General features: G+C 39.1%; 1 protein-coding gene across 1 annotated transcript in view; it reads left to right on the forward strand.

Annotated features, from left to right (window-relative positions):
* Positions 1-18,013, forward strand: part of Lamb4 (laminin subunit beta 4) — a 105,118-nt gene that overhangs the window by 30,918 nt on the left and 56,187 nt on the right. Inside the window, exons 11-15 of the mRNA XM_058572154.1 lie at positions 302-481; positions 2,993-3,102; positions 5,294-5,373; positions 5,895-6,045; positions 15,132-15,263. Coding sequence (XP_058428137.1) covers positions 302-481; positions 2,993-3,102; positions 5,294-5,373; positions 5,895-6,045; positions 15,132-15,263 — 653 coding nt within the window. The remainder of the gene's footprint in view (positions 1-301; positions 482-2,992; positions 3,103-5,293; positions 5,374-5,894; positions 6,046-15,131; positions 15,264-18,013) is intronic.

The raw sequence follows: 18,013 nt of genomic DNA on the forward strand, positions 1-18,013 counted from the left end.
GAATTACTCCACTCTTAACATCCAGTTTTCAAAATAGCACTCATCCTCTTGTTCTCCAACTTTAGAATCATTTAAAATCTTTTAAAAATATATGCATGAAATTACTTGATATGTTTTATGGACAAAAATCTGGGAGATATTTCTGAACAGCCAATCTGCCCGTTTGTTTAATTAGGTAAACATAGTCATTTAAACAAAATAAAATAGTTCCAGCATGGGTAAAATGCTATGCTTGCTTATATTTCAGGTTTCCTACAATTTGCAATTAACTAATTAAGACAATGGATTTCTATGTCCCCAGCTTGTGAATGTGATCCTGATGGAACCATATCTGGTGGCATTTGTGTGAGCCACCTTGATGCTGCCATGGGGACTGTGGCCGGCCAGTGCCTGTGTAAGGAGAATGTGGAAGGAGTCAACTGCGACCTGTGCAAACCCAATCACTATGGACTAAGTGCCTCTGACCCCCTGGGCTGTCAGCGTAAGTCTGGGCTGGGCCACCAGCCTGGGTGCATTTTAATCTTGATGTTGTCACTGTCAGCCCAAAATTCATTTACTGCAAATACCTAACAGTCCTGTTGGCTTCTGAGTCTTTAAAAATGATACAATACCTCCCACAAATATTAGGAAGTTAGTGGATATTTCTCTGTGGTTTACTGAGTTTTTTATTAAGTACCAGCAGGGGGCGCTCGTATTTTCCTGGAACAAATGGGAAACGCCAAGAAATTTAATGCCAAACTGCAAAACCCCAAGAAAAATGGCCTCCACTAGGACTATCTATATAAATTTATTCGTGACTTCTTAGGGAATTTTCAAGCGGTGGTTTCTTTTTATTTTTTAAATTCCTTTTTTCTTTTCTTCTCACTCCCCTCCATATATTGACTTATAAATTCTCTGACAACGAGCGGGGAAATTAAAGAAGCAAGGAAGGGGTTGAGGAGAAATATAAAGAACCTCAGCAGTTGTCTGGGGCCAAATGCTAAGGCTCTTGACTCTAGGAGCACAGAAGTTGAGAGCTGCTTAGGGTCTCGTAGAGCTGTTGATTCCTCTGGGAAGTCTGAGTAAATAATTTCCATTTGGTCACAGCATCCTGCTCCGTATTTCGCCCATGTAAGGAACTGTGGATTATTTGCATGTTTAGAGAACAGCAGGCTGAATCTTTCTGTCATAAAATGCTCTTCTCAGGCTTCATGGCAAAATTAAATGTCATGATAATGAATTCTACAGTCAAGCCAATTTTCCATCATACCTTTCAGCATCCCGGGTCTCTCCCTGCTTTAGTGATTAATATGATGTCCTCTGAGAACTTATGGTATGTTGGTTTGTGTGTGTGTGTGTGTGTGTGTAAAACAGCTTTGGAAACATAATTCGCATATATAATATTTTTTTTCTTTAAAGAGCACAATTCACTGGTTTTTAGTACATTCAAAGACATCAGCACATAGATTTTAGGGCACTTTCATCACCACAAGAAGACATTCCTTTTCTGGGTGTATACCCAAAAGACTGGAAAACAGAACTTGAAGAGATATTTGTTCACCCATGTCCATAGCAGCACCATTCACAATAGGCAGAAGATGAAAGTAACCTAAATGTCCATTAATGGATGGGTGGGTAAGCAAAATGTAACATGTACACACAAAGGAATATTATTCAGCCTAAAGGAAGGAAATTCTGACACAAGCTGCAACACCATGAATCTTAAGGATATTGTGCTAAGTGAAATGCACCAGTTGCAAAAAGACAAAAATAGTATAATAACACATATGAGGCACCTGGAGTATTTGAATTCATAGAGACAGGAAGTAGAATGATGATTGCCAGGGGTGTGGAGGAAGAGGAATGGGAAGTCATTGCTTAATGGGTATAGAATTCCACTTTACAAGATCAAAAGAGATTGGTTTCACAACAATATGAATAGACTTGACAAAACTGAAAAATGTTAAGATGGTATATTTTGTTATATGAATTTTACCAAAAAAAAAGCCATAAATTCCTACTTCACTCTACCATCCATGACCCCAGCACAAGGGAAGCACTTATCTATATTCTCTCACTATAGATTTGCTGGTTGTGGTTATTTCATATAAAAGGAGTCATATAGGTCTTTTATAACTGGCTTTTTTCACTTAGCATAATGTTTTCAAGATTCATCCATGTTGTGGTATGTATCAGTTTTCTTTTTTTTTTTTTTGCTGAATAATATTCTGTTGTATGGATGGACCACATTTGATTTAGCCATTCATCAGTTGGTGGACTTCTGAGTTGCTTCCTCAAACACTGGTTTTTCCTGTAGGGGAAGAGTATACCTTTTGTTGGTAGCATAACTTCTTAGCCTTTACAACATAAGCATGAAGCTGGGTGTGATGGCACACACTTGTAATCCCAGTGACTCAGGAGGCTGAGACAAGAGGATTGCAAGTTCAAGGCCAGCCTCAGCAACTTAGAGAGATAAATAAAGCTGGGGATGTAGGTAGTGGGAGAGTGCCCCGAGTTCAATCCTCATTATCAAAAAACAAAACAACAAAACAACATAAGCAGGACTCAGAAATTTCTGTGGATGAAGGAGACAGAGAAGGAGGATTATAAAAACATTACAAAGCAGTAAAAAAGAAAGAGAGAGGGAAATGAGAGGTGCATCTGCAGAGAAGGAGCTGTCAATGAGAACCACAACACTTGGAAATTCCTGCCCTGTGTTGCCAGCCTGGCCAGCATCACTCAGGAAAACTGTGCCGGGACTCCAGCTTACACCTCCTCCTCCACTGCCTTGTCTCCTCCTGATTACCATCCGATAGGACTACTTAAAAACTCTGGAAGTGTCTAGAACAGGATTTCCTGTGTGGGGTTGTATGCAGTACAATAATCATGCAGCCAGGCAGACAATGAATCTGACAGGGCAGGCTGCATTGTGTTTTTGTGACCATGCATCTTACTCATTGTGACTATTAAAGACATTTAAGAATGAGAATGATTATATATGTTGTGCTTTCAGCCTGCAACTGCAACCCCCTTGGGAGTCTGCCATTTGAGACTTGTGATGTAGATACAGGTCAATGCTTATGCCAGGCCTATGTCACCGGACCACACTGCGAACAGTGCACTGTATGTATTTACCTATAATTTTCGTTTACATAGTTATGCAGATTTATACTGTAATTGCCTAGAAGAAACTTGGTCTTATTAATTGCTTTCTTTGTTCTACTCTAGTTTAATACTCCCGGGGTATGAGTATTTACACTACAGAAATTGGTAGACACTATACATCAGCCTCCCTTACCGCCAGACCTTATAGAAAGCTTTTAAACATTTACCAGCATACCACTGGATTGGACTGATGGATCCAGATGGAGAGGCCAATAATATATCCATTGTTTTCCTGAGAGTGCCCAGCAGTAGAGTAGAACACTACGCCTTTTGGCCAACCAGACCATATGGCCTTTCTTTTAGTTTATACATATAATCCCCATACCACCCTTACCACTGTCTGCCTAAAAAGATTTCAGATGAGCTCTTAAAAGAAAAACAAAAAACAATCTTGAGCTTAAATATATTTTAGATTGCTATGGGAAATAAACCCTTGGGTATTTCACAGACAGCACTAAATATATGAACATGTATGTTCTAAAGTTAGTAAGATAAGATTGGTTTCACTCCATAAGAAATGTGTCATGCAACTGAGGAGTTCCAACCCCATTCTTTTCCTTGTTCTCTAATCTTGGCAGCCCACCCTGACATTTTAGAAAGAGTAAAACAAAAACTTAACCTAATAAAAGAACAGTGACCTTCATGTGTCTAAAGAAATGTCACTGATAAATAAGAAACAGATGCCCATGAGGAAAGAGTTTTGTGCTAATATTTTAAGTCATTTTACTGAAAATATAGTAGGCTGGGGCAGAGGAAGTGGGGAAAGAAGCAAGGAAGAAAATATGAAGAAGAAACTGTACGTGGGGCTGGGATTGTGGCTCAGCCGTAGAGCACTCGCCTAGCATGGGTGGGACCTGGGTTTGATCCTCAGCACCACATAAAAATAAAAGGCATTGTGTTGTGTCCATCTCACCTAAAAAATAAATAAGTAAATATTTAAAAAAAGAAGAAGAAGAAGAAACCATACATAAGACAGGGCAGGTAATATAGAAGTTTTACACGAAGAGAAAGGTCAGCCTTGCCATTTCTATTGGGTATGAGCAACACCAAGCAATGTGCACAGGTGTGCAACAGGATTGCTGAAGATACAAAATCAGGTTGTCCCAGACCAAACTTGCGCTCAGTCTGATGTCATGGCAATGAATCATGCAAGCTCAGGCTCAGGCTGGACCACCTGAAAGGCCACTGGGACAGCACACCTGGCTGGAAGAAGTCTTTCACAACCACATCCTGAATGGAACAGCTCATTTCACTTCTTCTTTCTTTGGTTCCAAAACCAAACCGAAATATTAAAAGTCCTTTGCTGCATTTTATACACATTGTGTCCATGTTTGGTGTTTGAAATCAAAATTTTAAGTATAACTGGGTGTACGATTTTTACTGAGATAACAAGAAAAATAATAGAAATACTTAAGACCATTCCAAACAAGAGTTTCATAGCTACTAAAATCTAAATTTTATTTGAGCATGCTAAATTGAAATTGGAGGGACAAGTATTTTTCTGAGAATTTCGTACTAAATGTTATCAGGTTTTAAGAAAAAATAAAAGCTGTTTATATCTCATCAGCTGTTTATATTGCATAAAGGGCAAGATGTTGCAATGTTGAGAAAGCCTTGCATCAGAGTTGACTCTCACATGGGTTCACGGTATGCCAAGATGACTGACTTATAAATGGTTGTCTCTACTGAACTAAGATCTTCATAGAATATCTTAAAATCTGTTTGATTGATTTTTCTATCCCAAAATATTTCAGTGCACTATAAGTAAAACCCCCATGGATTGTCGTAAGGTAAGGGAACCTACTGGCTTTAGTTAAAGAGTTGCAAATAAGATGGCAGAAGACTGTCTTAGACCTTAAATGACCCTGCCTGAGCAAAACTTGGTGCTGTTAGAGGAATTGTTGGCTCCTGTTGTGTTTCCACTTGAAGCCATACGTAAATAACTCTTCTGTCCCCTTTAGTTGAGTGCTACAGATGGGAGAGATGTGTCCGTGGAGATCCTTGTCCAGGCAAGGAAGGCTCCTGTGCAGTGAGTCAGTCTGTGTGGCTGTTGGACTTGTGACTGTTGCGTTGTAGTGATTTCAGTGTCGCGCTTCAGAGCAGCAAATATCTTCACAGCTGAAATCAACTGAGCCCTTTCTCTGTGTAGGTTGGCTACTGGGGACTAGGGGATCAACGCCCTGGATGTTCTCCCTGTGACTGTGATATTGGAGGTGCTTATTCCAACATGTAAGTCAGTAAAATGAAGTTTTGCAGCAACATTCCCTGCCTCCACGTGAAAGCACATTCTATTCTGATAAGCTCACGGTCATAGGCAAAGGGTTTTATTTCATGACAAGGAAAGGGTGTTGAAAAGCAAGGAACTCGAAACATTCCCGAAGCCCAGGTATAGCGATAAACAAGGGTGAGAGAAACAATCTTCTGCCTGGCTGTGCCCCAGAGGATGGGGTGGGTCAGGGGAAATGTGTGACTCACCTGCTGGAAACACCAACTCTGTGCCACCTGTATGTAAAGAGGGGTCCTAATGCTCACCTTTGCCCAGTTTTTGGAGCAGAACTAGGGAGCCACCGAGGAAAGAAGCAGCTGTCTGGGTTCCCTGGATCCGAATTCTCTTTTCCAGATGAGGCAGGTGGAACCCACAACCTCTCAACAAGCTCCCTCAGACTCAGGGGGCCCTTGGTTCAGCACCCCCCCATCTGCACTTCACCCTCAGCCCCTCCGCAGTCCTCCACATGGGTTTTTCCCTTCAGGTGCTCACCCAAGGATGGACAGTGTGAATGCCGCCCACACATCACTGGCCGCAGCTGCAATGAACCTGCCCCAGGCTACTTCTTTGCCCCTTTGAATTTCTATCTCTATGAGGCAGAGGAAGCCACACCACTCCAAGGACTCGCGCCTTTGGTGAGTATCTCCTTGACTCTCCCCACAGACTTCACTCAATGGCATGTCAGTAAATACATACAACACACTCTTGAGATCACAGTTAAGGGACCTAGGAGAGAATGCTTTTGCCCACAGATGTAGATTGAAGCAGTGTTATATCATGCAATTGCAGATTATATGAATTTCAAGGGCAGAGTCAGTGTTATTTATCTTTGTAGCTCCATTCTAGCAGAGTCTGGAGCATAAAGGTGAACTGGATCACATTGTAATGAAACAGACTTTACCTCTTTCAGGGCACCCATCAAATAAAATGTGTTTATTGAGCATCTACTTAAGTCTCCATGATGGCACATAAACAGTGAGAAGTAATGCCTATAGGGTATGTGTGTGTTGCATTGACCTTTGTTGAACTAGTGTCTTGCACAGTGCCTGACACAGAGTGGGGACTTTGTGGATACCTGACAATGAGAAAATAAAGGTCATAAGATTCTCAGAGTGGGACTCCAGCCATAGATAGGAATATGGTGAAGGAAAGGCAATTCAAAGTGAAAGTCTCTAAGCCTGTGAAAGTCAATTCTGAAGATGATATTTGGATGAAGAAAGCAGGGGAACTCGTTCCAGGTTCCAGAGTTTGAGTCATCTCCTGGGATCTCTTCCTTAACTGGATTTTGTTGGTGGAGAGAAAGAACGATGCTCTTGAGAGCTTTGGAATTTGCTTTCTTAGTGACTAGAATTGAAACAAGCAAAGACTCCCACTGTCCCTGCTTAGACATAGAGCTTGTGATGGGAGAATCAAAATGAAGTAATCCTATGTCCATATTCTTCATGGACTTTAGTATTGCGTCCAGGGCTGGGGTGTGACTCAGTGGTAGGGCTTTCCCCTGGCATGCATGAGATCCTGAGTTTGATCCCCAGCATCACTATGTCTCTCTCTCTCTCTCTCTCTCACACACACACACACACTCTCTCTCTCTCTTTGCATTTGCATAGTGGTGACTAAAATAATCAAAACATTTTTGGAAAGGAGCATTGATATTTATATTTAGGCCATGTGTATAAATACAAATGTTCCCATCATATATATATATATATATATATATATATATATATATCAAGCATGAGCTGAAATAAATAGACTGTGACTTAACATTAATTAAGTATGTGCCATGTAGGTGTTGACTTGCAAATAAATAGGATAATATTGAGTATGCTAACACAGCTCAGAACCAGGGGTTGGAGTAGAGTGTCCAGAAGAATGTTGATTTCCTTCATTAGGGGGCCCTGTCACTCATGCACAGATCCTTATTACTCCTTCCATGGTTTAACAACAACAAACAAACAAACAAAACCTGAGGGGATAGAATAGGTTTAAAAGATAAGCAAATTTTTCTTAAAAGATTAAAAGTAATGCCTATAGCAAAAGGAAGAAAATTCAAGATGGGATTGATATTTCGTGTTAAAGGACAACAGTGTGAATAATTTTCCTCCTCTCCTGAGGACATGACCTTCAATAGTAGTAGAAAAGATGTAAATTGGGCACCCTTTAATTATTTGCACATTCATTTAACACATTTTTATAGTGTGCTCACAATGCTATTGCCACAGCTTGTTGTTATTTGTATGAATACAACTTCCATTTATTTTTCTTTATTTCATAATTAATGCTGCATACTTTATATACATTATCTCAACTTAAGTATTATCATCCCTAATTTCAAAATGAAGGAAAACATCCTAAGAGGTTAAGTGCTGTTCCCAAAGTCATGCAGGTGGTGGACAGCAGGGCCTGGATTGAAACCCAGCTACATGTGGTTTCCAAACTCTTGCCCTTTATTAAGCCATTGCTCACCTACATGCAGTAATGCTGAGCACTCCAGGCTGAGGGCAGTATAAAAGGGATTAGTTAGGGACTCTGGCCTCAGGAGTCTGAATCTAACCCATACCTTTATATAGCTAGCTGAAGGTGGGGCAGGGAGAGGGCAGAGTGAGGGCAGAGCCTAAGACAGGAGAGTCAATAATTTGACATAATACTGAAAAACAAAGGGATTTTTAGTGTGGAATAAATGAAAAGACATTCCAGCCAGAGAAAGTTATAAATAACATCTCAGCATAGAAGCAACGTGGGTATATTCACAAGCAGGGAAGGGAGTTAACATGGAAAGGGATCAGGTTCAGTGCCCAGCACCCATAGTCCCAGGCACTCAGGAACTGAGGCACAAGAATCAATTGAGCCCAGGAGTTAGAGGCTAGCCGGGGCACATAGCAAGATGCTGTCTTGTAAAAAACAAAAAACCAACGCAGTACCAAAAATACTTGGTAGGAGGAAGTACCACCTCCTATCAAGGATGCTACATTTTATTCTTTGGGCAGTGAGAGCTCATTAAAGCTTTCTGAGCAAGGAGATACTATGATAAAGACTGTCCTCAGTGTTCTTGCAGAAGGGAAGCCTGGGTTGGAGAGGAGTGTGCAATAACTGAGACAGAATAAACAAGGGTGGAAGATAAGAGGCAGCAGAGAGAAAGGAAAGGTGGAGATATAAATGGACTTACCCCAAGACTACACCTTAAAATAATGACATCTATAGATAAGTTCTTTACTGTTCTCATTGAAGAACTAAAAAGAATTACAAATAACTTTCTTGGTGACTTTTTAAAGATTGTATGTGTCCTTGATATTCAAAATGTAGATGTACAGACCAACAATATCAGCGTCACCTGGGAGATCACTAACAGCTCAGCCCATCCCTGGTACTGAGGCAGATATGCATTTTAACAAGATCCCTGAGTGATTCTTATGCAGTTTGCAAAACATTGATTTAAATTTTCTTTCAGAAACAATGTGAAAGAGAGGAGAGGGGAATGAGTCACTACTCTCCATGTAGAGAAAACGTGGTTTAAAGTCACAACAAGTTAATATCGATTGAACTTAATATAATATAGAATTTAATTCTGTCTAATATAGGGTTAATGTTAATTCCATAATATATGTTTTTGTATGATACAAAGTAGTTTAAAATGTTGTGTTAGAAAATGAACACAATTGGTTAAGGAAAAAAAAATTGTTAAGTGACATAATGCCAGTGTGGCCTATCCAAAGGGTCATCATCACAGAGTGAGCAGAAGGGCATGACTCAGAGAGCACAAAAAGCAGATTCTTGAATAAATGGGGTCTCTGAAGCAAGCCATAGCTTATCTCAGGACTGCAAGTTCATGATGAACTACGAGAGCACTTGTGAAATGAAAATTCTTGCTTGTAAAAACAACATTAAGACATCAGCCAGGCAAACAACAGTATGAAGGGTGCAGTGAGAATTGGGAAACACAGGACAATGGGACACAGACTAGGTCAGTAGCTGGAAAACTGTGGAGATGATATAAAAGAGAAGACCATAAAATCCAGGATTTTAAGAAAACTGGAGTTGCATGAACATTATTCCTCTCCTTTGGTTTCCTGATGGAATTTGCCTATCCTTGTATAACCTCTCATGGGAACTTACAAAACCAAAGCTTACAAATAGTAAAAGCTAAGAGCAGTTGGTCTGGAGAGTGTCAAAAGTTACAATACCTGAGGATTGCCTCCACCAGCCGGAGTCAGGCTTAGCCCAGACCTGCCTCTATAACCTGTGCAGGAGCCAGGACCCAGGGTAAACTTGGTCTGTTCCCACACACGCACCACCTGAGAGCCCAGGACTAACCCACTTCCATCTTGAGACACTGAAGCCATCCCCATAGCCTTCCCCATGCAGTAGTCTCTAACTTGGGACAACAGACAGGTCCTAGAAGCAGCTGCATCTTGGAGCAGGCATCCCAAAGCCAGTGTAAGGCCCACCCTTTCAGCCCCATCTCTGAAAGACATTGCATCCATCTTGGGGCACCTCCACTGCTATCTCAAGCTATAGCCACCACCTCCTCCTATAGTTGCAGTAGCATCCATCCTGGGACACCAGCAGGGTTTGAAAGCCCAACACCAAGGTGAGGTACAGATAATCTGCACAGATACTACAAGATTATAGGGTAGGAACTGTAATACCTCAGATCCACACTGCAAGAAAGGAAATCACATAGACAACATGAAAAAACAAGGGAGGAAAGTGCCCCAAACAGACCAGGATACTACAATAACAGAACCCATGGACAGCACATGTGATGAGATGTCAGAGAAGGAGTTCAGAACATTTATAACTAAAATGATCTGTGAATTAAAGAGTGACCTAAATGAGCAAATACCAGCAAAAATTGATCACTCCAACAAAGAGATAAGAGAGCAAATACAGGCAACCATTGATCACACCAACAAAGAGATAAGGGAGCAAATACATGTAGCAAAAGATTATTTCAGGAAAGAGAGACTCTGAAAAAAATCAGAAATCCTTGAAATGAAGCAAACAATAAACCAAACCAAATAAAAAACTTAATAGAAAGCATCACCCTCAGACTAGATCACTTGGAAGACAGAACATCAGATAATGAAGACAAAGTATACAATTTGTAAAATAAAGTTGACCACACAGTGAAGATGGTAATGAACCATGAGCAGAACATCCAAGAATTATAGGATAGCATCAAAAGACCAAGTCCAAGAGTTATTGGGATAGAGGAAGGCACAGTGTTCTAAACCAAAGGAATGCACAATCTCTTCAGTGAGATAATATCAGAAAATTTGCCAAACATGAAGAATGAATTGGAAAATCAAATACAACAGGCTTACAGGACATCAAATATACAAAATTACAACAGATCTACACCAAGGCACATTATAATGAAAATGTCTAGCACACAGAATAAGGATATAATCTTAAAGGCCACAAGAGAGAAAATCAGATAACATATAAGGGGAGACCAATTCTTATCTCAGCAGATTTTTCAACTCAGACCCTCAAAGCCAGGAGATCCTGGAACAGCATATACCACGCTCTGAAAGAAAATGGATGCCAACAAGCAAAATTAAGCTTTAGATTTTATTATAAACTAAAAACCTTCCATGATAAACAAAAGTTAAAATAATTTACAACTAGAAAGCTTGCACTTCAAAACATACTCAGCAAAATATTCCATGAAGAGGAAATGAAAAACAATGATGAAAATCAGCAAAGGGAGCTTTTATACTAAAGGAAAAACTAATCAAAGGAGAAACCAAGTCAAGTTATATACCAAAAGTAAACAAAAGTGGCTGGGAATACAAATCATGTCTCAATAATAACCTGGAATGGTAATGGCCTAAACTCACCAATCAATAGACATAGACTGGCAGTTTGGATTTTTAAAAAAGACCTAACAATATGCTGCCTCCAAGAGACTTATCTCATAGGAAAAGACATCCACAGATAGAAGGTGAAAAATCATACCATCCCCATGGACTGCAGAAGCAAGCAGGGGTTTCCATCCTCTTATCAAATAAAGTAGACTTTAAGCCAAAGTTAATCAAAAGGGATAAAGAGGGATATTTCATACTGCTTAAGGGAACCATTCATCAACAAGACATAACAATAATAAATATACATATGCCCCCAAAATAGAACACCTACGTTCTACATTTATTTCAAACAAACTCTTCTCAAGTTCAAGAGTCAAACAGACCACAACACAATAATTCTGGGTGACTTTAACACACTTCCTCACCACTGTATAGATCTTCCAAACAAAAGCTGAACAAAGAAACTATAAAACTTGATAATATAATCAATAACTTAGACTTAACTGACATATATAGAATATTTCATCCTTCAAAGAGCGAATAAACTTTCTTCTAAGCAGGCACATGGATCCTTCTCTAAAATAAACCATATATTATGCCACAAAGAAACTCTTAATAAATATAAAAAAGTAGAGTTACTACCATGCATTCTATCAGATAAAGGAATGAAATTAGAAATCAATGATAAAATAAAAAACAAAAGCTATTCCAACACCTGGAGACAAATAATATGCTACCGAATTAAAAATGGTTGCAAAAGACATCAAGAAGGAGATTAAAAGATTCTTCTTAGAGGTGAATGAGAACACAGATACAACATATCAAAATCTCTGGGACACTATGAAGGCAGTACTAAGAGGAAAGTTCATTGCATGGAGTTCATTTCTTAAAAGAAGAAAAAGTCAACAAATAAATGACTTAATATTACATCTCAAAGCCCTAGAAAAAGAAGAACAAATCAACACTAAAAACACTAGAAGGCAGAAAATAATTAAACTCAGAGCTGGAATCAATGAAATAGAAACAATTGAAAAAATTGACAAAACAAAAAGTTGGTTCTTTGAAAAAATAAATAAAATTGACAGACCCTTAGCCATGCTAATGAAGAGGAGAGAGAAAACTCAAATTACTAATATACCTGATGAAAAATAAACTATCACAACAGACACCTCAGAAATACAGAAGATAATTAGAAATTATTCTGAAAACTTATACTCCAGAAAAATAGAAAATATTGAAGGCATCAACAGGTTTCTAGAGTCATATGATTTGCCCAAATTGAATCAGGACGATATATACAATATAAACAGATTGATTTTAAGTGATGAAATAGAAGATGCCATCAGAAGCCTACCAACCAAGAAAAGCCCGGCACCAGATGGATACACAGCCAAGTTCTACAAGACCTTTAAAGAAGAACTAATACCAATACTCTTCAATTTATTTCAGAATATAAAAAAAGGGAGCACTTCCAAACTCATTCTATGAGACTAATATCACCCTGATTCCAAAAGCAGGCAAAGACATATCAAAGAAAGAAAACTTCAGACCAATATCTCTAATGAACATAGATGCAAAAATTCTCAATAAAATTCTGGCAAATCAAATGCAAAAACATATCAAAAAGATAGTAAACCACAATCAAGTTGGGTTCATCCCAGGGATGCAAGGTTGGTTCAACATACAGAAATCAATAAATGTAATTCATCACATCAATAACTTAAAGAACCATATGATCATCTCAGTAGATGCAGAAAAAGCATTTGACAAAATAAAGCACCCCTTTATGTTCAAAACACTAGAAAAACTAGGGATAACAGGAACATATCTCAACATTGTAAAAGCTATCTATGCTAAGCCCCAGGCCAACATCATTCTAAATGGAGAAAAATTGAAGGCATTCCCTCCAAAAACTGGAACAAGACAGGGATGCCCTCTTTCACCACTTCCATTTAACATAATTCTTGAAACACTGGCCAGAGCAATTAGACAGATGAAAGAAATTAATGGGGTACGAATAGATAAAGAAGAACTCAAATTAGCACTATTTGCCAATGATATGAATATATACCTAGAAGACCCAAAAAATTCCACCAGAAAACTTCTAGAACTAATAAGTAAATTCAGCAAAGTAACAGGATACAAAATCAATAACCATAAATCAAAGGCATTTCTGTGATTATCAGTGGCAAAACCTCTGAAAGGGAAACAAGGAAAACTACCCCACTTACAATAGCCTCAAATAAAAAAAAAACTTGGGAATCAACAAAAGAGGTGAAAGACCTCTACAACAAAAACTAAAGAATGCTAAAGAAAGGAATTAAAGAAGACCTTAGAAAATGGAAAGAATTCTCTTGTTCTTGGACAGGCAGAATTAATATTGTCAAAGTGACCATATTACCAAAATCATTATACAGATTTAATGTGATTCCAATCAAAATCCCAATGACATTCCTCATAGAAAAAGCAGTCATGAAATTCATCGGAAAAATAAAAGACTCAGAATAGCTAAAGCAATCCTTAGCAAGAAGGATATAAAGGTATATAAAGAGTAGGGTATATAAAGAATTCAAAAAGCTAAACACCAAATAACAAATAACCCAATCAATAAATGGACCAAGGAACTGAACAGACACTTCTCAGAAGGTGATATACAATCAATAAACAAATATATGAAAAAATGTTCAACATCTCTAGCAATTAGAGAAATGCAAATCAAAACTACTCTAAGGTTTCATCTCACTCCAGTCAGAATGGCAGCTATTAAGAATACAAACAACAATAAGTGTTGACGAGGATGTGGGGAAAAAGGCACATTCAAACATTGCTGATAGGACTGCAAATTGGTGCAGTCAATATGGAAAGCAGTATGGAGAATCCTTGGAAAACTGGGAATAGAGCCACCATTTGACCCAGCTATCCCACTCCTTGGTCTATACCTGAAGGACTTAAAAACAAACATACTACAGGGACACAGGCACATCAATGTTTATAGCAGCACAATTCACAAACAGCTAAACTGTGGAACCAACCTAGATGCCTGTCAGTAGATGAATGAATAAAGAAACTGTGGCATATATACACAATGGAGTATTACTCAGCAATAGAAGAGAATGAAATCATGGCATTTGCAGGTAAATGGATGGAGTTGAAGAATATAATGCTAAGTGAAGTTAGCCAATCCCAAAAAACCAAATGCCAAATGTTTTCTCTGATTTAAGGGGGCTTATTCATAATGGGGGGGCAGAATGGGAGGATTAGATGAACTCTAAATAGGGCAAAAGGGAAAAGGGGGGGAGGAAAAGAGAGGGGGCATGGGAGGTAGGAAAGATAGTGGAATGAGATGAACATCATTACTCTAAGTACATATATGAAGATACAAATGGTGTGACTCTACTTTGTGTACAATCAGAGATATGAAAAATTGTGCTCTATATGTGTAATATGAATTGTAATGCATTCTGCTGTCATATGTAACAAATTAAAATTTTTAAAATGAAAAAAAAGTTATAATAATAGTTCTGTGAATCTCTATATCATGTCTATTGTTAATTTTCTCCAATTTTCTTTGAGATTTTGCTTTAAAATATAGCATTGATATATAGCATTGATATTCTTTTTAAATGCCATAAACCCCCTAGATCAGAATTGAAATTTTTCTCAGTTTCAGCTTTCACTAGTAAAGAATCTTTTAAAAGAGAACCCAACATGTGGCCTTAAGACCAAAATTTCCCATTTGCACAGAAAAACAACAACAACAAACTTTAAACTGCCAGCATTACTTCTTCCTGGAGCTATTAAGTGAGAATCATGATTACCTTTTAAGTTATGGCAGAATCTGAAGCTCTTGAATGATGGTATGATTGACGCCTTTGATGATTAGCTGAACTGTCACCTCTGTTCTTTTTAAGATATTAGCAACAGCTTTGCCAAAATGTGATGTGTATTTCCAGCAACAAGGAGATGATTTCAGAATTGACAAAGGAAACATAATACTGAAGAAAAGTCAGAAGCAAAACATACATGCTGGGGAACAGAATGAGGTAAGCATTCTTAGGGGCCACTGTTGCTTGCTGCAGGTGGAAGTGCAGTCAAGCCCTCAGAGCCACTCCTGGCCTGTATGAGTGCTCTGGCAGCATAAGTGCTTATTGTCCTCATGAACAGAAATGAGGGAAGGAAGAGCCAGGCTCTAAGTAGTTAGAACCTCTTGGGGAAACTTCAAGAGCTTCATTTCTCCTCCAAATATAAAATTCCAGACAGCTGGGTTCTGGAGAGTTGGAGACTTTAGACACTATTAATTCTCAAAATCCTTGACATTTTAGTAAGAAGAGGTTAAGTGCTGAGGAGTGGCTGTCCTGCCCTGGAATGGTGCTATGGCCATGCCATCTACTGGAGGTGGCTGTAGATGGTCAGTGCTGGTCCAAGTGCCAAAATGATGCCACCCTCTCAGGGCCCTCCCTCCAATGGCCCAAAAAACCCAAACACCTTGCAGCCATCCAACCATTGTTCACCTAAACATGAGGCCACTGTTGGCCTGTTTTATCCATTCATCTATTCATTTGTTACATGGAGATGTTTATTGTGCATTCCTATGCACATATGCACAAATAGGTACGTTGGAGAAGCAAATAGAAACAAATGTTGGCTGCTTTATTCACAAACCCAGCACCCAAAACAGTTCCTTACACATAAGAGACCTTGTCATGTGAATGAGGTGGTTGAACAAAGGGAACAGAAATGCTTGGACATGGCACCTACCCTTAATCTTATTGTAGGGGAAATGAACCATGTACACCAACAACTGACATGTGGCAGGGTAGGTTAAGGACCCCAGAGAAGCTGTGAGTAGTGTGATATGGGTTTCAGATTAAGGAGGAGTACTCCCACCTGATAGGGCCAGAGAAGGCCTCATGGAGATTCTTGCTTCTACCATGTTCAAGTGCACCAATTAATATGATTGTGCTTTCTTCTCCTTGTTTCTGTTCCTATCCTATGTCCTCATGAAACCTAATTCTAGGCTGGAAGTAGCTGTCCTCAATCTGAAATCCACTTGAAAGAGAAGAGTGGGCAATGAGTCAGTTCTCTCCTCCCCACTCTGGGGTGCAGATCAATGACCCTCAAATTTTACTCCCTGGAGAGTTTGCTTAAAATGACTCCAGAGGGGCTGGGGTTGTGGCTCAGAGGTAGAGCACTTGCCTACCATGCGTGAGGCACCAGGTTCAATCCTCAGCACCACATAAAAATAAAAAAACAAAGATATTGTGTCCACCTATAATTTAAAAATAAATATTTAAAAAAATGACTTCAGAAATGTTACTTTGGGGACTCGAGACTGGCTCAAAGGCTGAATGTTTTTTAGGCATCCCACAGTGATTCTGAGACAGCTGATCCAAGACAGCACATTGAGAAACTAAGCTCAAAGCATCCGGGACACACTCTCCCACTTATTGCCTGAAATGGCCACCTCTGTGTTATCGACCTGAAAATCTTCCCCTCATGGCTTAAGATCCAATTCAGATTAATCTTTCCCTAACAATCCCTACCCTGACATCTGGACATAGTTAGTTGTTTCCTTCTCTGGGGTCCAATAGATCAGTCATTTCAAACTGCAGATCATGCCTATTAGTAAATAGGCCAAGGAGTCAACTTTGTTAGTTTAGTACAGCTGAAGAATGCATAACAATGTCATATTTTTCCAATTTTGTTCCAGTTTTGTATAAGTGTGTGTGTGTGTATGTGTGTGTGTGTGTGTGTGTGTACACCCACATGTGTGTACACTCATGTGCATAGGCAGTGTCTTAGGCTGGATTACCTGAAAGTGAAGATCACAGTATGGATTTAGTTTCATGTGTTTTGTTGAGTGACCCTTCATAAAGAAAAAAAAAAAAAAAACCTTAAGGGGCTTAGGGAAAGAAGCTACAGAAGAGGACAAAGTGAGCCAAGGAAGGGGCTGAGATAAAGCCTAGCTATGACCTAATCCCCAGAGAAGCAGTAAAAAATAAATACACAGCAGAGTTGTCCTCCACTGAGACACAAGGGCAGATCCGCTGTACTTCCCTATTATCAGGCATTGGTTGTAGGTGGGAAATCTTCCAGGTGAGCTGCCTCTTACCAACCAACAGCAATTCTCAAGAGAAGGGGGCAGGTGTGAGCCACTGCAGCTAACAATGAGGAGCTGGCCGAAGGCTGTGCTGGCCTAGCATCTGCTAAAGCCCACTTCCTGCATGCTCAGACCCTGCGTAAGGTCCCTTGCCCAAAAAACAGAGAAGAGACCTATTGAAAGTACTAAAATATAAAGCTTTTTACTTTCTTTCATGGTCTTTCTCTCAGTTTGTCAAGAGTGTTTTTTTTTTTTAATTTTCTATTCAATGTCATTCTAAGTAAAGATATACAAAAATTTAAATTATTAGCATAAATTTTGCCATTCATCTTTGTATCAGGCAACATCATTTTTTCCATATTTTTATCAGTACGTTATAATCATACATAATAGTGGAATTCATTGTTACATATTTGTACATGATGCAACAGCAATTTCAGCTGCAAACAGAGCATTCCAGTCATGTGGAATCACTGAAATGACAAACTTTTTATTCAGATCTACATTGTCAATTTGTAGTCATGTATTCGGAAGTATTTCATTCTGGCCTGTGGAAATGCCAGCAAAAGGAACTCAGCTGTCTTTAATTGGCCTCTTGGTGCATGTCCTGGTGGTGTCTTTCCACACTAGTAAAGGAGGAAAGATGAAGGAAAAGAAACTATGGGTTTCCCAATTTCTCTTTCCTCTGGTCAC

Source organism: Marmota monax, unplaced genomic scaffold (genome assembly GCF_021218885.2).
Source record: "Marmota monax isolate L192 unplaced genomic scaffold, Marmota_monax_Labrador192_F-V1.1 WCK01_AAM20220418_F8-fsc00027, whole genome shotgun sequence".
Taxonomy (NCBI): domain Eukaryota; kingdom Metazoa; phylum Chordata; class Mammalia; order Rodentia; family Sciuridae; genus Marmota; species Marmota monax.